We start from the raw sequence: 24,530 nt of genomic DNA, 5'->3' as shown, positions 1-24,530 counted from the left end.
CTCGATTCGGTCACTGCTCTGCACTGCCACCAATGCCACCCCTCACGAGAAAATGTTTGTCTTCCCAAGGAAGTCCACATCGGGGACATCGTTACCGCCATGGCTGACGTCCCCAGGGCCGGTACTACTGAGAAGACACGCGAGGGCCAATAAAACGGACCCCCTGGTCGAGAGGGTCGACCTCCTCCACGCCAACCCCCAGTACGCTTACATTGCGTACCCGGACGGGCGGGAGGACACAGTCTCCATACGAGACCTCGCACCCTCGGGGACCGCTGTAACCCACTACCCATTACCACCGCCCCCCCCACGACCCGATATCCAACCCCAGCAGCCGGCTCGCCTTGGACCGTCACCCACGAGGACTACACTCCAGGGCCCCAGCCTACACGGGACGCGACGCCGGAAGCTCCACCACCCCTGCCGTCGCCACGTCGATCACAGCGGCAGACAAGACCTCCGGAGAGACTCCAATACACGAACTTTTAAATACACTTCAAGTGGTGAATGTGGTAAACCACTGTTATACCTGTCTGTATGTGTATGTGTATTCCACTAGGTACAGGTCTGGACATGCCTCGGCTGACTCCTCCCACTATTCCAGGTATATAAGTGACTACCTCCCAGTCCCTTCGTATTCTGGACGGGTCGACCACTCGAGACAAGACCTTCATTCTTTAGTTAATAAAAGCCTGATTGTTACGCGCTCAACCTCAGTCTTTTGAGTAATTGATGGCGCATCACTCAGTATATCTTGTGTAAAAAAAATTGAACATATAAAGGATCATATACTAATCATGCTTTTCACAGAAAATTGAGTGTCATGGAATTCAATGTCCAAAACACCAGTATAAATCCTGCAATTTCATTATTAAAATCAGAATCTGAGTTATTCAGTCATTGCTCTGCCTGTAGGCTGCACTATAATTTACCAATACAAAAGCTAAAGACGTGTCATGTAACATTGGTTCAAACACCACCGCTGTTCCTTTATTCTTGCTCTTAAACTCAGCATGTGTTAGCATGCAGCTCTGTAACAATTCCACTGGGTGGAAGTGCACAATAAGGCTCATGTGAAATATATTCAATGATGATCCAGTCTCTTCATATCGCCCTTAGGATCCCGGTTCATAAATACATTTACATAGACCACCCACCTTCCTAGAATTGGCCCCTTAACCCCATCACCCTGAAAAACTGCAGTCCAAGAATTAACACTAAGTTTTTATATACTGTCCAGATCTCGCCATCTAATCTCTTGGAGATGACCCCGAGCGAGGGTCCTTGGGGCACCTCACCGGTCGACAGTCCTGCCACATTTCCCCAGCTGTGTAAAAAATTAGAAAGAAACTCACCTGTAGCTACATGACATATTATCCATTGCGCTAAAAGGACTTCTTCCTATCCTATTCATAGTCCTCTTTTCTTACCCCTTTGCTCCATCCACCCACTGTCCCTCTTAGCCAATCCACCCTCCTCCCCACCCTCATGGTCCAGTTATCCCCAACCCCACCAACCCCCATCCTCCACCCTCCCAACCCCATCATCTGGCCCTGCTTGAACTGAATATTGCATTTGGGCTTGACTTCTCATGTGGAATGCCAAGTAAGATCGACGAGTAATATATTAAAAAACACATCAATACTCCAACTGTCATACCTTGTCGAATGAAACGTTCTGTAGCACACCAGATACTAGAGCCAGAATATCTGCAGCGCCCGAACTGACCTTCCCACAAGATAAAGCCAGGACTCTTAGCTGCACCCTAATCTTTAACTGACACTAAACTTAAAGAACGCAGAGCAATTTACACCCAGAGACTTCAGTAGAATAATACATTATGTTTCACAGTGCACAATGTTCCTGTCCTTCTAAAACAGCAAATGCTCAGACTTGCCATGAGCAGCACCATGGGAGATTTACTAGCCCAAGTCTCTTCAGTCTTTATTCATAGTTCAGCCCATTGACACGAGGTATCCGTCTCTGGGATCTTCTCTGCATTGCCTCTACAGCTTGACCATCACCCTTCTGTCAGTGACCAAACTGAACGCAGTATTCAAGACCCAGTGTGACCGGAGTACTATGAAGTTTAACTACGAATTCCTCCTCCTTGTGATCTACTGCGCTGGCTGCGCAGTTCAACATTTATTGGCTTTGTTGATTGTTGCTCTGTACTGGTTGGATACGTTGAGTTTAAGACTTTGGGGGAGAAATTCGGTATAGCCCTGTTTGGGGCACCATTAGTGGAGGTGCGCAAAGTTTAGCGCCTGGCGCTAATTATCGCCTCTGACGGCAAACTTGGCTTTTATCGCCCCTGGAGGTGATTGGAGCGCTAAATCAAGCACTTCACACCTGTCTTAAGGCGCAAAGGCCAAGGAGCGAGGCTCTACCTTCGAGCGCTGGCGAAGCTCATGTGATGTCAGTCAGCAATGGAACACAGACACCCTGGCACCATCCAATTCTTAAAGGGGAGTTCTGACGAATGGTCATCGACCTGAAACATTAACTCTGTTTCTCTCTTCACAGATGCTGCTTGACCTGCTGGGTTTCTCCTGCATTTTCTGTTTTTATCTTAAAGGGGAGGGTTGATTTTGCTCTCCATCCACATCCTGCTCATTGCAGCCTTGAATCTTGGCCTGGAGAGACCTGTACATCAAATCTGCTGGAAAGAACAATGGAGAGACCCAGGGAAAGAGCTCAGAGTGCAGCCCCCACAGTCTCTTCTAAATCGATACAAGGGCAAATCAAAACCAACCTGCAAAGTGCTGCTCAGTACCCAAAACTCCTTCACACAGCGTCGAATCTCTCCAGAAGTCTCTCTCAATGCGTGATGCAAAAATGTCACCGACAAAAAAAAGGCAGGAAGCGGTCGCCTTTAAATAGCGCTCCCCTTGTCCCTTTCTGACAACAGAATGCTCCCCTCAACCTGTCATTGCTAGCGGCAGGCGGTAAGGCAGGGGGCGCCACTCAATTTCCGGTCTGGGGCGCTAACGGGGCGTTCGCACTCGACTGACGTCACAATCTGCCGGTGCAGGAGATCGTGGCTGTAGTGTTTAGCGCCGCCGCAAAATGTCTAGTTAACTTTGCGAGCGGCGCAAATATCGCCGCGTCCGGGCGCTAGTTGCTTTGCGCCCCATTAGCGCCCTCTTAAGGTGCTAATGGGAGGCGCAAACAACTGAATTTTTCCCCCTTTGACTTTATCCTCAGTGACTTGAACACCATTCGTGAAGTACGTGTGTTGTTTATTTTTTCTTGCCATATGTGGTACTTTACACCTGCCTGCATTCACTTTCATCTGCCATTCTTGTGTCCACTTAGATATTTGATCTAACTTGTTCTATGATTTCTGAGCTGCCTCCTCTGAATCCACTTCCCTTCAAGTTTGGTAACTGTAAATTAGACCACTTTGCACCAAGTTTCTGAATCTGATTCAGATATGCAAATTAAGGAGTCATGGTCCCAATAATGTTTTTTCACTAAAAAGCCATGTTTGCGTATCTACTAATAGTGCATCAAAATCTGGAGGTGCTCCATTTTGAGTTTAATTGTTTTAATTTCCTGGAGTTTCATCCTCTTGGAAAAAGTCAATGCTACAAAAAAAAACAACAAAAAGCTTCACCATACTCACTCATCTAATCTTTCAAACTTTGAAGTATTTTTCTACTTTTTTGTTACAGAAACTTCAAAATGTTTTTTTGATTTACTTATGAGAAAATGTTATGCTGTCTCCACATGAAGGTTAAAGAGATTGGCAAAAAAATATTTAACAGATTCTGTTTAGTTAACGGTAAAAATGCAAAAAATGAAAAAACTCTATGAAAGCTAGCAGATCTTCTGGGACATTGCATTCACTGGTTTGAAAGGAGGTCTGTAAAGGACCAACGGGAAGTTTCAGTGCCGCTCAGCGCTCACTTCCAGGGAAACCCACAAGCAGGAATAGCTGGTCTGTTGGTGCAGCATTTATCACAATGCAATTTGGTGAACGGTTAAAAAGAGAGTCGTCTCATGATCTGAAATCTGATTGCTCAAAGGGACACTGCTTACATTTGTAACCCACGCCTCAAATTTAGAATTCTCATTCTCATGTTTAAATCCCTTCATGGTCTCACCTCTCGCCATCTCTGAACCCTGCTTCAGCCCTATAAAGCACCCACTAACTCTCCCTTACTCCGACATTTTTGTGCATCTCAACCCCAACCTTCAGCCGCATTGGCCCCACGCTCTAGAATTTCCTCCCTCTCTTCCATTAAAGGCACTCGCTAAAACTCCATGGACAAAACTATGAGTCACCCCTTCCAATAACTCGTTCTTTAGCTTGGCATCCATTTTTGTCTGATTACACCTCTGAAGTGCTTTGGAATGCTTTTCTACATTAAAGGCACCATATAAATGCAAGGTGCTGCATCTGTTGTAGATTGGTCAAAGGGACTGTACACAACATCAGAAACACATTCTCTCAGGTTCTCAACAATGTAGACTGATTTAAAGCCAATCTAGTACCATCTTGTGGCTAAAGAATAGAATTCCACTTCAACGAACTAAGTACAACAGCGGCTCGCACCCTCACTGGCAAAGCGACTTCATCCAGCGAGTTGTTGAGCCAAATAGACCACGAAATTTCCAGGTTTGATCATCAGTCTACTCAAAGTTAGCTCATTTCAGTTGCAGTTAGGAAGGAGAAATTCAGCTAAAGGTCCAACTCTTGCCTCTGCAATGGTGCTGTGATTTCATCCAGTGACTCACTAAGTTAAATAGATGCTACTGAGATATCTGATGGAAATGTACGTGGACTTTGAGCAGAAATGTGACATCCCTTTGACTGAATAACCTGCCAACATTCACTGTTGAGGCTCATAAATGAGTACGAATAACTTGAGCAAGGTACCAGAGGAAGCACCACAAGGAATTAACACCATGGAGAGAGGATTAAAAAAAAAGAGAATCCCAAAGAACAAGTAACAAAACGTTTCAAGAACTGGAAAAGTGTCTTACAAAACAGGTTTCTCGTAGATATATGTTACATTGACAGCTTCAATCTTACCTGCCCATAAAAATGTGTCAGCATGACGCATAGAAGCATCTGACTTTAGAATCATACAGCACAGGAGGTCGTCATTCGGCCCATCGTGACTGTGCTGGCTCTTTGAAAGAGCTAACCAATTAGACCCACACCATTGCTCTTTCCGCCGAGCCCTGCGAATTTCTCCTTTTCAAGTATACATCCAATTCCCTTTTGAAAGTTACGACTGAATCTGCTTCCAACACCTTTTCAGGCAGTGCAATCCAGATCATAACAACTCACTGCGGAAAAAATTCTCTCATTTCCCCCTGGATTTTTTACCAATTTTCTTAAATCTATTCCTGTGTGTCTGGTTTCCGACCCTCCTACCAGGGGAAACAGTTTCTCCCTATCTACTCTATCAAAACCCCATATAATTTCTATTAAATCTCCCTTTAAACTGCTCTCTCCAAAGGAGAACAATCCCAGCTTCTCCACATAACTGAAGTCCCTCATCCCTAGAACCATTCTGGTAAATCTCCTCTGCATCCTCCCCAAGGAATTGACATCATTCCTAACATGTGGCGCCCAGAATTGGACACAATGCTCTAGCTGAGGCCCAACCAAAGATTTATAAAATGTAATAGATCTTCCTTGCTTTTGTACTCTTTGGTCTATATTTATGATGAAGCCAAGAATCCCATATGCTTTTTTAAAAGCCATATCAACTTGTCCAGCCACCTTCAAAGATTTGTGTATGTAAACACCTCAATTAAAGCCACAGTTGTAACACACCGTTACAAGAAACAAGAAGAAGAAAACTGGACAGACCAGCCGTCATCAACCTCGACACTGGCTTTGGACACGACAAAGGCACACCCAGCCCCGTCGACCCTGCAAAGTCCTCCTCACTAACATCTGGGGACTTGTGCCAAAATTGGGAGAGCAGTTCCACAGACTAGTCAAGCAACAGCCTGACACAGTCATACTCACAGAATCATACCTTTCAGCCAATGTTCCAGACTCCTCCATCACCATCCCTGGGTATATCCTGTCCCACCGGCAAGATAGATCCACTAGAGGTGGCGGCATGGTGGTATACAGTCAGGAGGGAGTGACCCTGGGAGTCCACAACATTGACTCCGGACCCCATGAAATCTCATGGCTTCAGGTCAAACATGGGTAAGGAAATCTCCTGCTGATTACCACCTACCACCCTCCCTCAGCTGATGAATCAGTACTCCTCCATGTTGAACACCACTTGGAAGAAACACAGAGTAGCAAGGGCACAGAATGTACTCTGGGTGGGGGACTTCAATATCCATCACCAAGAGTAGCTCGGTAGCACCACTACTGACCGAGGTAAAAATCTACTTGACCTTGTCCTCACCAATCTACCTGTCGCAGATGCATCTGTCCATGACAGTACTGGGAGCAGTGACCACCGCAGAGCCCTTGTGGAGACGAAGTCCCGTCTTCACACTGATGATACCCATCATCATGTTGTGTGGCACTACCACTTTGCTAAATGGGATAGCTTCAAAACAGATCTAGCAGCTCAAAACTAAGCATCCATGTGACGCTGTGGGCCATCAGCAGCAACAGAATTGTAACTTCATGGCGTGGCATATCACTCAATCTACCATTATCATCAAGCCAGGCGAACAACCTTGGTTACGAACATACGGATTAGGAGCAGGAGGAGGCCACTCGGCCCTTTGAGCCTGCTCTGCCATTCAATAAGATCATGGCTGATCCGATTACTCCACATTCCCGCCTACCCCCAATAACTTTTCACCCCCTTGCTTACCAAGAATCTATCTACCTCTGCCTTAAAAATATTCAAAGACTCTGCTTCCACCGCCCTCTGAGGAAGAGAGTTCCAAAGGCTCACGACCCTCTGAGAAAAAATTTCTCCTCATCTCTGTCTTAAATGGGCGACCCCTTATTTTTAAACAGCGACGCCTAGTTCTAGATTCTCCCACAAGAGGAAACATCCTCTTCACATCCACCCTGTCCAGACCCCTCAGGATCTTGTATGTTTCAATCAAGTCACCTCATATTCTTCTAAACTCCAGCGGATACAAGCCTAGCCTGTCCAACCTTTCCTCATAAGACAACCCGCCCATTCCAGGTATTAGTCTAGTAAACCTTCACTGAACTGCTTCCAACGCATTTATATCCTTCCTTAAATAAGGAGACCAATACTGTACACAGTACTCCAGATGTGGTCTCACCAATTCCCTGTATAACTGAAGCATAACCTCCCTACTTTTGTATTCAATTCCCCTCGCAATAAACGATAACATTCTATTAGCTTTCCTAATTAGTTGCTGTACCTGCATAGTAACCTTTTGCGATTCATGCACTAGGACACCCAGATCCCTCTGCATCTCAGAGCTCTGCAATCTCTCACCATTTAGATAATACACTTTTTTATACTTCCTGCCAAAATGGACAACTTCACATTTTCCCACAATACACTCCATTTGCCAGATCTTTGCCCACTCACTTAACCTATCTATATCCCTTTGTAGCCTCATGTCCTCTTCACAATTTACTTTCATACCTATCTTTGTGTCATCAGCAAATTTAGCAACCATACCTTCGGTCCCTCCATCCAAGTCATTTATATAAACTGTAAAAAGTTGAGGCCCCAGCACTGATCCCTGTAGCACATCAGAAAATGACCCATTTATGCCTACTCTTCGTTTTCTTAGCTAGCCAATCTTCTATCCATACCAATATCTTACCCCCTACACCATGAGCTTTTATTTTCTGCAATAACCTTTGATGTGGCACCTTATCAAATGCCTTCTGGAAATCTAAGTACAGTACATCCACCGGTTCCCCTTCATCCACAGCACATGTTACTTCCTCAAAAGAACTCCAATAAATTGGTTAAACATGATTTCCCTTACACAAAACCATGTTGACTCTGCCTGATTACTTTGAACTTTTCTAAGTGCCCTGCTATAATATCTTTAATAATAGCTTCTAACATCTTCCCTATGACAGATGTTAAGCTAACTGGCCTGTAGTTTCCTGCTTTCTGTCTCCCTCCCTTTTTGAATAAAGGAGTTACATTCGCTATTTTCCAATCTAATGGAACCTTCCCCGAATCTAGGGAATTTTGGAAAATTAAAACCACGCATCAACTATCTCACTAGCCACTTCTTTTAAGACCCTAGGATGAAGTCCATCAGGACCCGGGGACTTGTCAGCCCCCAGCTCCAACAATTTGCTCAGTACCACTTCCCTGGTGATTATAATTTTCATGAGTTCCTCCCTCCCTTCCATTTCCCAATTTACAGCTATTTCTGGGATGTTACTTGTATCCTCTATAGTGAAGACCGATGCAAAATACCTGTTCAATTCAACTGCCATCTCCTTATTTTCCATTATTAATTCCCTAGGCTCACTTTTTATAGAACCAACACTCACTTTGTTAACTCTTTTTAAAATATCTATAGATACTCTTACTATCTGTTTTTATATTTCCAGCTAGCTTTCTCTTACTCTAATTTTTCTCTCATTAATCTTTTAGTAATTCTTTGCTGTTTTTTATATTCTGCCCAATCTTCTGACCTGCCACCCATCTTTGTGCAATTATATGCTTTTTCTTTAAGTTTAACAGTATCTTTAACTTTTTAGTTAACCATGGATGGTGGGTCCTCCCCTTAGAATTTCACTTTCTTGTTGGAATGTATATATTCTGTGTATTTTGAAATATCCCCTTAAATGTCTACCACTGCAACTCTATTGACCTATCCCTTAACCTAATTTGCCAGTTCACTTTAGCTAGCTCTGCTTTCATGCCCTCATAATTGCCCTTATTTAAGCTTAAATACTAGTCGTGGACCCACTCTTCTCTCTCTCAAACTGAATGTAAAATTCAATCATATTATGATCACTGCTACCTAGGGGCGCCTTCACTATGAGGTCATTAATTAATCCTATCTCGTTGCGCAATACCTGGTCTAGTATAGCCTGCCCTCTGGTTGGCTCCAGAATGTGCTGTTTTAAGAAACTATCCCAAAAACATTCCATGAACTCCTCATCTGTGCTATCTTTGCCCATCTGATTTTTCCAGATTAAAATCTCCCATGATTATTGCCGTACCCTTCTGACAAGCTCCCATTATTTCTTCCTTTATACTCCATCCTACCATGTAGTTACTATTAGGAGGCCTGTACACCACTCCCACAAGTGACTTCTTGCCTTTACTATTTCTCATCTCTACCCAAACCGCTTCTACATCCTGGTTTCCTGAACTTAGGTCATCCCTCTCTATTGTATCAATACCATCATAAATTAACAGAGTCACCCCTCCACCTTTTCTCACCTTCCTGTCCTTCCTAAATGTCATGTACCCTTCAATATTCAGGTCCCAATCCAGGTCATCCTGCAGCCATGTTTCTGTAATGGCTATCAGATCATATTTATTTATTTCTATTTGCGCTATCAGTTCATCGGTTTTGTTTCGAATGTTACGTGCATTCAGATGCAGAGCCTTTAGTTTTGTCCTCTTATTATTTTTGTAACCTCTAGCCTTATCTGTTGATTTACTCTTAGATTTGTACTCTCTATCCCTTCCTATCATGGTCTGTTTATCATTTCCCATATTAATACCTTTCTCTAGTCTTTGAATTACCACATCTTCCCAAATTTGATGCCATGCCCCCCAATATTTAGTTTAAAGCCCTCTCTACCGCCCTAGTTATACGACTCACCAGAACACTGGTCCCAGCATGGTTCAGGTGAAGACCGTCCCAACGATACAGATCCCACTTTCCCCAGTACTGGTGCCAGTGCCCTAGGAATTGAAATCCATTTCTCCCACACCATCTTTGAGCCACGCATTCATCTCTCTAATTTTATTTACCCTGTGCCAATTTGCTCGTGGCTCAGGTAATAATTATTACCCTTGAGGTTCTACTTTTTAATTTAGCCCCTAGTTACTCATACTCTCTCAGCAGAACCTCTTTCCTAGTTCTACCTATGTCGTTGGTACCTACATAGACCACGACCACTGGCTCCTCCCCTTCCCACTGCAAGTTCCTCTCCAGCCCAGAGCTGATGTCCTGAACCCTGGCACCGGGCAGGCAACACAGCCGCCTGGACTCTTGCTCTTGGCCGCAGAGAACTGTATCTATCCCGCTGACTATGCTGTCCCCAATTACCACTACATTCCTATTAACCCGCCCCCTGCTTGAATGGCTTCCTGTACCTCTGTGCCATGGTCAGTTTGCTTATCCACCCTGCAGCCACCGCTTTCATCCATACAGGCCGCAAGAATCTCAAACCTGTTGGACAATTGCAAAGGCTGAGGCTCCTCCACCTGCTGGATGCCCATACCTGCCTCACTCGCAGTCACATCCTCCTGTCCCTGACCACTGACCAAATCAGAAGACCCTATCCGAAGGAGTGTGACTGCCTCCTGGAATAAAGTGTCCAGGTAACTTTCCCCCTCCCTGATGCATCGCAGAGTCCGGAGCTCGGCCTCCAACTCATCAACTCTGAGCCGAAGCTCATCAAGCCACAGACACTTGCCGCAAACGTGTTCATCCTGGATCACACTGGCGTCCAGGAGCTCCCACATAGTGCAATGAGGAGTGTAGAAAGCATGGCAGGAGCAGCACCAGGTGTATCTAAAAATGAGGTGCCAACCTGGGGAAGCTGCAACACAAGACTACATGCATGCTAAACAGTGGAAGCAGCATGCTATAGACAGAGCTTAGCGATCCCACAACCAACAGATAAGATCAAAGCTCTGCAATCCTGCCACATCCAGTCATGAATGCTGGTGGACCATTAAACAACCAGCAGGAGGAGGAGGATTCATGAAGATGCCCATCCTCAATGACGGTGGAGCCTAGAGCGCTAGTGCAAAAGTCAAGGTTGAAATGTTTGCAACCATATTCAGCCAGAAGTGCCAAGTGGATGATCCATCTCGGCCTCCTCCTAAGGTCCCCACCATCACAGAAGCCAGTCTTCAGCCAATTTGATTCACTCCACGTGATTTCAAGAAACGGCTGAGCGCACTGGATACAGCGAAGGCTGTGGGCCCCGACAACATCCCAACTATCATGCTGAAGTTGTGCTCCAGAACTAGCTGTGCTTCTAGCCAAGCTGTTCCAGTACTGCTCCAACACTAGCATCTATCCGACAATGTGGAAAACTGCCCAGGTATGTCCTGTCCACAAAAAGCAGGACAAATCAAATCCGGCCAATTACCACCCCATCAGTCTACCCTCAATCATCAGCAAAGTGATGGAAGGTGTCGTCGACAGTGCTATCAAGCGGCACTTACTCAGCAATAACCTGCTCATTGATGCTCAGTTTGGGTTCCGCCAGGACCACTCGGCTCCCAACCTCATTACAACCTTGGTCCAAACGTGGACAAAAGAGCTGAATTCCAGAGGTGAGGCGAGAGTGACTGCCTTTGACATCAAGACAGCATTTGACCGAGTGTGGCACCAAGGAGCCCGAGTAAAACTGAAGTCAATGGGAATCGGGTGGGAAACTCTCCACTGGCTGGAGTCATACCTAACACAAAGGAAGATGGTTGTGGTTGTTGGAGGCCAATCATCTCAGCCCCAGGACATCGCTGCAGGGGTTCCTCAAGGCAGTGTCCTGGGCCCAACCATCTTCAGCTGCATCATCACTGTCCTTCCCTCCATCATAAGGTCAAAAGTGGGGATGTTCGCTGATGACTGCAGAGTGTTCAGTTCCATTCACAACTCCTCAGATAATGAGGCAATGTATACCCACATGCAGCAAGACCTGGATGACATTCAGGCTTGGGCTGATAAGTGGCAAGTAACATTCGCGTCACACAAGTGCCAGGCAATGACTATCTCCAACAAGAAAGAGTCTAACCACCCCCCAGACATTCAACGGCATTACCATCGTCAAATCCCCAACATCAACATCCTGGGGGTCACCATTGACCAGAAACTTAACTGGACCAATCATATAAATACTGTGGCTACAAGAGCAGGTCAGAGGCTGCGTATTCTGTGGCAAGTGTCTCACCTCCTGACTCCCCAAAGCCTTGCCACCATCTACAAGGCACAAGTCCGTAGTGTGATGGAATACTCTCCACTAACCTGGATGAGTGCAGCTCCAACAACACTCAAGAAGCTCGACACCATCGAGGACCAAGCAGCCCACTTGATTGGCACCCCATCCACCACCTTGAACATTCACTCCCTCCACCACCAGCGCACTGTAGCTGCTGTGTGTACCATCTGCAAGGTGCAATGCAGCAACTCGCCAAGGCTTCTAAGACAGCACCTCCCAAACCCTCGACCTCTTCCACCTAGAAGGACAAGGGCAGCACGCGCATGGGAACACCATCACATCCAAGTTCTCCTCCAAATCACACACCATCCTAACTTGAAAATATATCACCATTCCTTCATAGTCACTGGGTCAAAATCCTGGAACTCCCTCCCACAGCACTATGGGAGTACCTTCACCACACGGACTGCAGCAGTTCAAGAAGGCGGCTCACCACCACTTTCTCAAGGGCAATTAGGGATGGGCAATAAATGTTGGTTTTGCCAGTGGAGCCCACATCCCAGGAACGAATTTAAAAAAAACCCAGGTCTCTCTGTTCATACACCCCCTTTAATATTGTACTACTGAATTTATACTGCAGCTTCTCATTCTCCTTCCAAAATGCATCACTTCACACTTCTCTGCATTAAACGTCATCTGCCATGTGTCTACCCATTTCACCAGTCTGTCTGTCTCCTCTTGAGGTCTGCTGCATCCTCCTCACTGTTTACTACATTTCCAAGCTTTGTGTCACCTGCAAAATTAGAAATTATACCCATTATAGCCCATTAATATGGATCAAAAAGAGCAGTGGTCCTAATACTGAGCCCTGGGGGACACCACTTTATACTTCCCTCCTGTCTGATAAACAACCGTTCACCATTACACTCTGCTTTCTTTCTCTGAGCCAATTTCATAAACATGCTGCCACTGCCACTGCCCCCTTAATACCATGAGCATTTTTGCCAACAAGTCTACTCTGTACCTTCTGAAACTCCATATACACAACCATTTGAGGAATAAACTTACAAAAGACTTAAAATAATAAATCCAAATTCCCCCCCTACCCCCCCAAGTTAACACAGCTGGGGCCCAAAGATCAGCTGACATCAACAGGGGGGAGTGGACTTGTGGACAGAAATCATCATTGTACGTAAAAAAGTGACCAAGTGCGTGCTCAGGTTTTTTAAAAAATGTACTAACTATTGTTACAACTTCAGTATCAAAGTACAGTAGTACGCACCTTCTCTGGAGTCAAACACTTCATGTTGGTAGATTTAAGAATGTGCTGTAAGTATTCATTTAGATCAGTAATGTTCGTGTTAACTGTAACCTTAAACAGAAAAAAGCAAACAAATTAGGATAATCCAATCAATCATCCATGAAAACTCACTTTAATCGACGAAAGAAAAGTATTTTGATAAATTGTTTTGCTACCTTGTTCTCCCATTCAAACTCTGCCCACATCTGACGAAACTCTGCATCAGTGCACAAGGCAGGCTGAATATAGTCCATGATATCAATGTGAATGTCACTCAGTACCACACAGTTTCGGTCACTGGCTGCTCCAGATATATCATACACTGCAAGCACATATGCAAGACAGACTGTCAATTAAGCAGTTCAATTCTTCCATTGGAAAAAGTCATTTCATAAGTTGAAATTAAAAACGATGTCGGAGCTTGAGCAGTGGCTGGTATCATTGCAGTGTATCCACAAGGCGGAGAGCTACAGGGATAGAACATTTCAGGAGGTGGTCACCCTGCAGCTTAAGAGTTTGCAGGCAGAGAGGGAATGGGTGACCACCATACACACAAGGAGGACCAGGCAGGTGGTGAAGGAATCCAGAGTGCATCTCAATACTGGTGGGGGCGATGGTTCCTCTGGGGAGTACAGCCAGAGCCAAGGCACCGTGGGTGCCTCAGCTGTGTCGGGGGTGGGGAAGGTCAGGAAAGCAATAGCAATCGGGGATTCAATAGTTAAAGGAACAGAAGGCGTTTCTGCAGCCACAGAAGTGACTCCAGGATGGTATGTTGCCTCCATGGTCAAGGATGTCAGTGAGCGGCAGAAGAATATTCTGGGGGGTTGGTGGGGATGAACAGCTGGAGGTCGTGGTCTGTATCAGTCCCAATGACATGGGTAGAAAGAGGGATGAGGTCCTGCAGGCAAATTTTAGGGAGCTAGGAAAGAGATTAATTAGCAGGACCTCAAAAGGTAGCAATCTCCAGATTGGTTCTGGGGGAGTTGGGACCTGTACAAGCCGGACAGGTTGCACCTCAACAGGGCCGGGACGCAGAAAATTAGTAACTGAGTTTAGAAGGCAGAGATAGAAACAAAGGCTAGAAAACAGACAACAAAGGGGTTTGGCAGCGCTTAAAGGTATATACTTCAATGCAAGGAGTCCAGTGAATAAGGCAGATGAATAAGTGTCAGCTGTGGCTCAGTGGGTAGCACTCTTGCCTGAGTCAGCAGGTTGTGGGTTCAAGTCCCACTCCAGGGACTTGAGCACAAAAATCTAGGCCGACACTCCAGTGCAGTGCTGAGGAAGTGTTGCACTGTCGGAGGTGCCTTCTTTTGGATGAGACATTAAACCGAGGTCCCGTCTGCTCACTCAGAGGTGGATGTAAAAGACGCTATGGCACTATCTCGAAGAAGAGCAGAGGAGTTAGAACCGGTGCCCTGGCCAATATTTATCGCTCAACCAACATCACTAAAAACAGATTAGCTTGTCATTATCACATTACTGTTTGTGGGATCTTGCTGTGTGCAAATTGGCTACCATGTTTCCTATATAACAGTGATTACACTCCAAAAGTACTGCATTTGCTGTAAAGCGCTTTGAGACGTCCAGTGGTCGTGAAAGGCGCTACATAAATGCAAGTCTTTCTTTCAGATGAACTGGGGGCACATATAGACACGTAGAAGTATGATATCATAGCTATCACTGAAACATGGCTGAAAGGGCAGGAATGGGAGCTCAACATTCCTGGTTACAGGGTTTTCAGACGAGATAGAAAGGGGGATAAAAAAGGAGGTGGGGTCCCAATATTGATTAAAGAAACAATTACAGCGGTGAGGAGAGATGATATGTTAGAAGGATCATAAAATTAGGCAATGTGGGTTGAACTGAAGAGCAAAAAAAGGGCAATCACACTGCTGGAAGTGTACTATAGACCCTCAAAAAGTCAGTCAGAGAGAGATAGAAAAGCAAATATGTAGGCAAATTTCTGAGAAGTGCAAAAACAATAGGACAGCAATAGTAGGGGATTTCAACTGCTGGGATAGAACCAGTGTAAAAGGTATAGAGGGTGCAGAATTCTTAAAATGCATTCAGGAACACTTTTCTAGCCAGTATATAGCAAGCCCAGCGAGAGAGGGGGTGTTTCTGGACTTGGTTTTAGGGAATGAAGCTGGGCAGGTGAAAGGGACATCAGTGGGAGAGCATTTGGTGTAGTGATCATAATTCAGTTAGATTTAGGGTAGTTATGGAAAAGGACAAAGATAGGAGTAAAAGTTCTCGATTGGGGAAAGGCCAATTTTACTAAACCGAGCTGTGATTTGGCAAGTGGACTGGAAATAGCTATTTGAAGGCAAATCAGTGCGATAGCAATGGGAGGCATTCAAGGAGGATAAAGTGAGGCTTCAGAGCAAATATGTTCCCACGAAGAAAAAGGGTGGAACCCCCAAATCTCGAGCCCCCTAGACATCAAGGGGCATACAGGGTAGGATATGCAAAAAATGGAAGTTTGTCAGATACCAAGAGTTAAGTACTGCAGAAAGCCTAGAGGGGTATAGAATGTGGAGGGGTGAAATTTAAAAAAGGAAATTAGGAAAGCAAAGAGAGGGCATGAAAAAATATTGGCAAGCAAAATCAAGGAAAACCCGAAGCTGGCATTTCATAAATACATAAAGAGCAAGAGGATAACTGAAGAAAGAGTAGGGTCTCAGAGACCAAAAAGGTAACCTGTGTGTTGAGGCAGAAGATGTGGGTATGGTTCTTAATGAATACTTTGCGTCCGTCTTCACAAGAGAGGGACGATGCAGACATTGCAGTTGAGCAGGAGGAGTGACCAATACAAAAGCAAAATATTGCGGATGCTGGAAATGTGAAATAAAAACAGAAAATGCTGGCAATACATGCTGCCTGACCTGCTGAATATTCCCAGCACATTCTATTTTTATGTCGGGTCTTACTATCTTGATTGAACTTTGAGGAGGTAACAAGGAGGGTCGATGAGGGTAGTGCGTTTGATGTAGTCTGCATGAACTTTTAGAAAGGCTTTTGACAAGGTCCACCTGGCAAGTTGGTCAGAAAAGTAAAAGCCCATGGGATCCAAAGGAAAGTGGCAAGTTGGATGCAAAATTGACTCAGCGGCAGGAAGCAAAGGGTAATGGTCGACAGGTGTTTTTGTGACTGGAAGGCTGTTTCCAGTGGGGTTCTGCAGGGCTCAATACTAGATCCCTTGCCTTTTTGTGGTATATATCAATGATTTAGACTTCAATGTAGGGGGCATGATTAAGAAGTTTGCAAATGCTACAAAAATTGGTGATGTGGTTGATAGTGAGGAAGAAAGATAGACTGCAGGAAGACATCAATGGACTGGTCAGGTGTGCAAGAAAGTGGCAAATGGAATTTAATCCGGAGAAGTGTGAGGTAATGCATTTGGGGAGGGCTAACAAGGCAAGGGAATACACAATAAATGGGAGGATAATGAGAAGTGTAGAGGAACTGGGGACTTGGAGTACATGTCCACAGATCCCTGAAGGTAGCAGGACAGCTAAATAAGGTAGTTAAGGCGGCATACGGGATATTTCCATTTATCGGCCGAGGCATAGAATATAAGAGCAGGGAGGTTATGCTTGAACTGCATAAAACACTAGTTAGGCCGCAGCTAGAATACTGCTTACAGTTCTGGTCACCACATTACGGAAAAGATGCGATTGCACGAGACAGGGTACAAAGGAGATTTACAAGGATATTGCCAGGACTGCAGAATTTTAGCTCGGAGGAAACACTGGATAGGCTGGGGTTGTTTTCTTTCGAACAGTGGAGGCTGAGGGGAGACTTGATTGAAGTGTACAAAATTATGAGGGATCTAGATAGAGTGAATAGGAAGAACCTATTTCCCTTAGCAGAGAGGTCAATAACTAGGAGGCATAGGTTTAAAGTAATTGGTAGAATTAGAGGGGAGTTGAGGAGAACTTCTTTCACCCAGAGGGTGGTGGGGGTTTGGAACTCACTGCCTGAAAGGGTGGGAGAGGCAGAAACCCTCATCACATTTAAAAAGTACTTGGCTATGCACTTGAAGTGCCGTAACCTACAGGGCTGCAGACCAAGAGCTGGCAAGTGGTATTAGACTGGATAGCTCTTTTTCGGCCGGCACAGACACAATGGGCCGTGAGGCCTCCTTCTGTGCTGCAAATTTCCATAATTCTATGTTCACAATTCAATTTCCCACTACAGAGAATATTAAAACGCATTAGCTTAAGCTTTGAATCACCCCATTCTTTTCAATGGCTAAAAGAAAAGACCTGATGCTGGTTCAACAAAATCCACCAAATCTTCCTTTAAAAAGGCAGGAAGCAACAGCTGCAAGAACTGGATTTCTCTGACATTTTCATTCAGGCAATAACACACACAATTGTTTTTGACTAAACATAAAATTCTGACTCACCTATATTACCAAAAATGATGCCATTTTCTGTCGAAGCTACTTTCACATTGGCCTTAATGTTAGCAAAATCATGAGGAGCAAGAGTCAGAGGTGAAGGTTTCTCCACCAGTTTTAGATCACCTTTTGAAAAAAAATCAAATATTACTCACATTTAAAGCCTGCTGATCCCTTTCCTTTATTAAAGTGTGATCTTATACAGCGATCAATGTGGCCAAAAATAGTTCGAATATAAAAGTTGTCCATGTTGACTCACTGGGAACACTCTTGCCTTTGAGTCAGACGATCGTGAGTTTAGAGCCCACTTGGACTTAAGCACATAATCTAGGATGACATTTCAGTGCAGAACTGAGCAATAATCCCGGTCATTATTTTTGGCGCCTTAAAGGGGTCGCGCAGGCCATTCAAAATAGTGCGCATGCACGGTTTTTGCATTGAAAAGCCAGCTTGTAGGCTGCGCGGGTTCCCTGGAACGCTGCACGGTTTAAAGGGAACATTGGTACTGAGGGAGCTCTGCATTGTTGTAGCTGCATTCTTTCAGATGAGACGTTAATAATAGCAGATGGGGATTCATTTTAAGCAGATGTAAAAGGTCCCGTGGCACTATCCGAAGAGCAGTAGGGAGTTGGTTGTAAAACACTTCAGGACATCCCAAGGACGTGAAAGGCATAAATTCAAGATCTTTCATTCCTTCTTTTACCCAAATATTCAAATTACAAACATTAAGGTTTTGTGATATTTCTCCCTCTTTCAAACCGGGGTTTCATTTTCTCCTTAAAATGAGATGGCACACTCCAGCTACAACACTGCGTCAATGCAGTCCCTTGGCTTCTTTGGTAATGCAGGAAACATGCCATTTCCAGCTGACATTCACTCTGCTGCAAAAGCAACCTGGTTGAGCTTGACAACCTCACACCTATGGATGTAAGTGAACACTGAACAGGAGACCTTCCTGACCTGTACCACACTTAATGCATTTACCCACTGAGCCATGAGGAGTGGGGAAACCAGTTTTAATAAGGTGCTTCACAATTCTTACACTTCCTCCCCAAAATAACAGCATCTTGGACTTAACTGCTAAAACCTACCTAATGTGGCTAGTTCCAGAGTGCAGTTCTGAAGTGTATCACTGGTTTGATTGACCACAAGTACATCAAGTACAATATCATATTGATTCACATGTACATAGGCTTCTGCATACACTGGATCAGAGAAACCAGTCAGCTGCGTAACCTGCAAAGGACAATAAAATAAATAACTGAATATTCCCTGAGAGTAGACAGCCATCAGTAAACTTTCTTCAAAAAAATGCATGGTAGAATCTGTTTATGTGCAGCATATCAGGATCAAAACAAAAAGTAAGTAATAAGACTTGCAAAAAATTGGTAAATATCTACTTATGATTTATCCAATTTGGAAATATTGCACACCTCCATCATGTACTGTATATACAATTCTACTATGAGATAGTTGTTGCTAAGTTCCAATATGTACCTGACTAAGTCCTGATATTGTCAGGCCTTTAGGAAATAGATATCCCTTCCCAATTACTGAATACAGCAGAAATTTTCAACTTGTGGATTTGACTGTATATAATCAAGGTTTACTATCAGAAAGGAAAAATTATGAAAATGCAGCCAGATTATGCACATGCCCCATAATTTGCTCTCAAAGTAAAGGCAAGGCTAATAGCACTCGCGCATTTATGCGCAAATGCTGCAGCAACTTCAGGCAGGGGCAGATGAGAGGTTAAACACAGAAATCCAAAAGTGCTGTCCCAGATGTGTCACTCTGCCGTTAACTTTGTGAAAACGGCATCTCACTGTCGACCTGACCATTGAAATACACTGAACAGCGTGAAGTTGCTGTATATTGTGGTAGATATGAACTAAACTCACCACAGAAAGTTAAGTCAAGTCATTTCAAGTTTAAGTACCCTTTTAACGACGTGTTAAGTGTTATTTACTGCCAGTCAACCTCTCTGGCACTGAAAATGAACTATTACAAGTGTGGAGTCTCATTCCTTCAGGTTTTAATTGTTGAAGATTTAAAAAATTTAAAATTTAATCTTTTTTTAAACTTGACCTTTGTCTCTTTTCTCTCTCTCTCTCTTAATCCAGTCTTAAATTTCCCTCTATTTCTCTTTCTGTTCCTGATTTGACATTGAATTCAGCCACTCTAATTTACACTTCGTTCCTGCGCTGTTAATTGCACAATCCTTCTATCTGATTAAGGAAATGCCCTGTTCACTCACGTTCCAGATGCCCATTTCCCCTCGCTGTTACCAGCTTGTACTTAGCAACTTGCCACGCAAAAATTAACAACCCAAACAAGCAAATCTAAATGACGGCAGAGACCTTTAGATGCCCTGGCCCATTAAATCCAAACTATTTCGTATAAATATTCTATTTCTTTAAAAATTTCAGCCATTTCCCCCCAACAAAATAAAAAAAGTCTCAGATAAAGTCTTTTGGTCAACTGCACAATATTACTCGGCAGAGGGGCCAGAGCTCATGAAATGGCCCAGCCAAGATTAGGAAGTCATTATGTAGATAATCATCGGTGCAAAACCATGCATAATCCATGTTGCAGTACGTGAGTACATCAATTCACAACATCATTAGGCGATCACAGGCAGCTTAAGCTTCGAAAATTAAAAAGATCGAGAAAAAAAAAATTCTAGTAAAAATGCTCTTCACTACAAAAAAATCACCATCAGAGGGAAAAAAAAGTGGATTGGGTACGAGATAACTATTTATTTATGCACAGATTTCTACTGCACTTGTATAGAATATTTCTCAGCCCAGGGAAGACACACCAGGCACCATGCATATGCTGTAATAAGGTTTACAAAAGGTTTTTGCTTAAAGATAAAGGTCAGGTATTTCACACTACCTTGCTGAGCTTGGATGCCAAGGGATCAGAAGCTTCTTTTCGTTGTGTATTGCCCATTGCAGCCAATAAGCTGAGCTGAAATTGGTCCTCCTTCGAGGACATCTCATTCTTGGCCATCAGCTGCATGAAGGAAATGGGATCGTCTGCCTGCACCGTCACATTTCTCTTTTCAGATTGTTTCTAAATGGCACAAAGAAAAACGTTTAAAGTGGAAAATACTCAAGATACATTTAAACAAACAGGCATTTTTACAGTAGTGAGGTGAAGATGAAATTTTCCATTTCTCTGTTCAAAAAGTTAACTGCCAGCACACGTCAAAACTTCCAAAATATCAACCTAGTGAAATGGACTCAGTCAGAAAATCAGAATTCTAACCCAATCCAACCAGACATACTTAGGTTTCCCCTGTGGGCGAAGGGCCATATTTCACCAAGTCATTTGGAACGTAATAGAAGCGGAAAGGATGGGGAAATGGAGAAGAAACCCTTTCCAATACTATTAAAAAGCACACCTATTGCGCATTGACCAACATTTTGTAACAACTAAAAGAATGTGCACGTGCTCAAAACAACTTGCATTTATGTATCGCCTTTAATGTAGTAAAATGTCCCAAGGTGCTTCACAGGAGTGTTATCAAACAAAATTTCACATCGAGTCACATAAAAGGACAGGAGAGATAGGTTTTATGGAGTATTTTAAAGGAGGAGTGGTAGAGAGGTTTAGTAGAGAATTACAGAGCTTAGAGCCGAGACAGCTGAAGGCATGGCCGCCAATGGAGGGGCGAAGGAAATCAAAGATGCACAAGAAGCGAGAATTGGAGGAGCGCAGAGATCTCGGAGGGTTGTCAGGCTGGAGATAGGGCAAGGCTATGGAAGGATTTGAATACAAAGATGAGAATTTTAAATTTGAAGCGTTGCTGGGCCAGGAGCCAATGTAGGTCAGCCAGCACAGGGCTGATGGGTGAACGGGACTTGGTGCGAGTCAGAATCAGGGCAGCAGAGCTTTGGATGAGCTGAACTTTAGAGAGAGTAGAAGATGGGAGGCTGACCAACAGAGCTTTGGAATAAACGAGTCTGGTAATAACAAAATAATGGATGAGGGTTTCAGCAGTAGATGGGCTGAGGCCTCTCATTGCCAACAGAGTGCATGTTGTTAGAAAATTGAGCCATGTATTGACCAAATAGGTCACTCCCCTTAGATTGAAGTTGCACTTCCCTGTAGAAGGGCATTGGCTTCTTAAGGACAGAGAATGAAAGAGTTCCTCACGTACATATAAATTGGATCTCAAAAATATCGACATAATTTTAAAAAGGAAGAATAGATTCAGGGCAAGTCTGCACAAATGAAAGGAAAGTTCAAAACATGCCAAGAAAGTTATATTAGGTCGAAAAAAGCCTAGGGCAGGAAATAAGTCAACTTGTGGGCAACCTCTTGCATGAAACTGCAACTTGAACATCGTTGCAAAACAATTATTGGTGTAACTGTTGAGTCACGTCCTAACCTGACTCTGGAAGGGAGTGATCCACTTCTTACAGGAGACTGTCTCACACTGCTTGATAGAATTTCAAATAAAGTGTCAAAAATGTCTGAGGAGATCCCTTAGACCCCTAGGCAGTCTTTAAACTTCAACAGAGTTGTTTCAAATGATTTGACACTGCATCACCCCCATGCTCTCAATGCATTTAAAATTTACCAGTCAGGGACACAGCTCTGTAACTAAACTGTAGCTACAGGTCTCAGTTTGGTAGCTACACAGAGACCTTTAACCTGACCTACCAACATAATCTGTACCAATTTCTTTGCCATGGCAATAAAATGTCCATTTATTCTGACAGTGCTTTGCTAAAGTCTAGCCTCTCAAAAAAGCCCATCTTTTAGCATGCAGTGATGGAAATACTACTTGAGGAAAATTACTTTTCTGGTGAAAATCTTTCAGTAAACTTATAGGATTGTCTGCCAATAGCACCTTCAAGGCACAGTGCTGCTATTTGTTCAGTATGTACAGAGCAAAGTTATTCATTAACATAGCTAATGATTCTACTGAATATTGAAGAGCTTAATGTTTAGTCAGATAGTAGAGTATCAACCTTAGAATCTAAAGCTGACACTCCCTAAACAAGCATTCCTATTCAGAGCATGGGGGAAATGTGCTCGACAGTGTTCAGTTTTGCATTTTTCAAGAACTAAATGTAATTTTTAACCGTGGACTTGCAATCATTTCAATGAATACCCTTATTCAGAACAGGTGGAAAATTGTACTTGATTATTAGCTGCTTTCCAACTTTGTTTAAAAAAAATCAGAATTATTTTACTAGCAAGCACTAGTTATTTGAAACATTAGCTTTGTACATTCCTCCATTATAAATATATTCACAGGATGTTTAGCAACAGAAATATTACAAATCCCCAACATCTGGTACAACTATTATGTAATATTGTATATACTTCACACAAATATTACCTTCTGAGAAAGCTTCTCCTCTTCCAGTTTGGCTGATAGCATTTGAGAGAGGGATTTCCTGCATTCTGTGTTAAAAATATTGCTCATCAGTGGGGAGCACTCTGAAAGCACCTTGAGGCATAGCGAGATACGGTCCACATCATCGTCTGTGATTGATTTCTTTGGGAGCGATGATTTACCAAGGTGTAAAATGGTTGCCATGAACAGCATAGCCTCAGCAGCAAAACTCTAAATAAAAAAAAATAAAAAAAGTGCATAAGAACATAAGAAATAGGAGCAGGAGTTGGGCCATATTGAGCCTGGTACGCCATTCATTAAGATCATGGCTGAACTTCTACATCAACTCCATTTTCCCACCCGATCCCCGTATCCCTTGAATCCCTTTGTGGCCAAAAATCTATCAATCTTGGTCTTGAATATACTGATCAACTGAGCGTCCACAGCCCTCTCTGGGGTAAAGAATCCCAAAGATTTAGAACCCCTCAGTGAAGAAATTTCTCCTCATCTCAGTTGTAAATGGCCGACTCCTTATCCTGAGACTATGAACCCTAGTTCTACACTCTCTAGCCAGGGGAAATAGCCTCACTGCATCTACCCAGTCAAGCCCTCCAAAGAATGTTATACGTTTCTATGAGATCACCTCTCATTCTTCTAAACCAGAGATCATCTCTCCTCATAGGACGGCCCTCTCATCCAAGGAATCAATCTAGTGAACCTTTGTTGCACTCCCTCTAAAGCGAGTAGATCCTTCCATAGGTAAGGAGACCAAAACTGTACACAATACTCCAGGTGCAGTCTCATCAAAGCCCTATATAATTGCAAGAAGACGTCCTTACTCTTCTACTCCAACCTCCTTGGAATAAAGCCCAACATACCTTTTGCCTTCCCAATTGCTTGCTGTGCCGATATGCTAACTTTGTGATTCCTGCACAAGGACCACCCAAATCCCTCTGAATACTTACATATATTAGTCTCACACCTTTAAAAAAATATTCTGCTTTTCCATTCTTCCTGCCAAAGTGCGTAATTTCATACTTCCCCACATTATACTCAAATGTGCCACTTTCTTGCCGAATCACTTAACCGGTCTATATCCCTTTGCAGGCTCTTTGTGTCCTCCCCTCAGCTTACTTTCCTACCCAGCTTTGTACTGTCAGCAAACCTGGATATATTACACTCGGTCCTCTCATCTAAGTCATTGATATAGATTGTAAATAGCTGAGGCCCAAGCACTGATCCTTGCATCACTCCACGAGTTAGACCCTGCCATCCCAAAAATGGCCCATTTATTCCTACTCTGTTTTCTGTCTGTTAACCAATCCTCAATCCAAGCTAATATGTTATCCCCAATCCCAGGAGCCCTAATCTTGTGCAACAACCGCTTGTGGCACCTTATCGAATGCCTTCTGAAAATCCAAATATACATCCACTGGTTCCC

General features: G+C 43.7%; 1 protein-coding gene across 2 annotated transcripts in view; it reads right to left on the bottom strand.

The window, feature by feature from the left end:
• Positions 1-24,530, bottom strand: part of copb1 (COPI coat complex subunit beta 1) — a 79,897-nt gene that overhangs the window by 4,990 nt on the left and 50,377 nt on the right. For both annotated transcript variants that reach the window (XM_086007907.1, XM_086007906.1), the window contains exons 15-20: positions 23,093-23,320; positions 20,632-20,811; positions 18,825-18,969; positions 17,740-17,859; positions 13,502-13,647; positions 13,308-13,397 (exon numbers count right to left, since the gene is read on the bottom strand). In XM_086007907.1, the coding sequence (XP_085864033.1) occupies positions 13,308-13,397; positions 13,502-13,647; positions 17,740-17,859; positions 18,825-18,969; positions 20,632-20,811; positions 23,093-23,320 (909 nt within the window). The remainder of the gene's footprint in view (positions 1-13,307; positions 13,398-13,501; positions 13,648-17,739; positions 17,860-18,824; positions 18,970-20,631; positions 20,812-23,092; positions 23,321-24,530) is intronic.

Source organism: Somniosus microcephalus, chromosome 15 (genome assembly GCF_052327205.1).
Source record: "Somniosus microcephalus isolate GS21.2 chromosome 15, FLI_Smic_1.0, whole genome shotgun sequence".
In the NCBI taxonomy this organism is placed as follows: Eukaryota; Metazoa; Chordata; class Chondrichthyes; order Squaliformes; family Somniosidae; genus Somniosus; species Somniosus microcephalus.
Note: the sequence above shows the minus strand (reverse complement) of the source record. Positions and strands in the feature narration are given on the sequence as shown.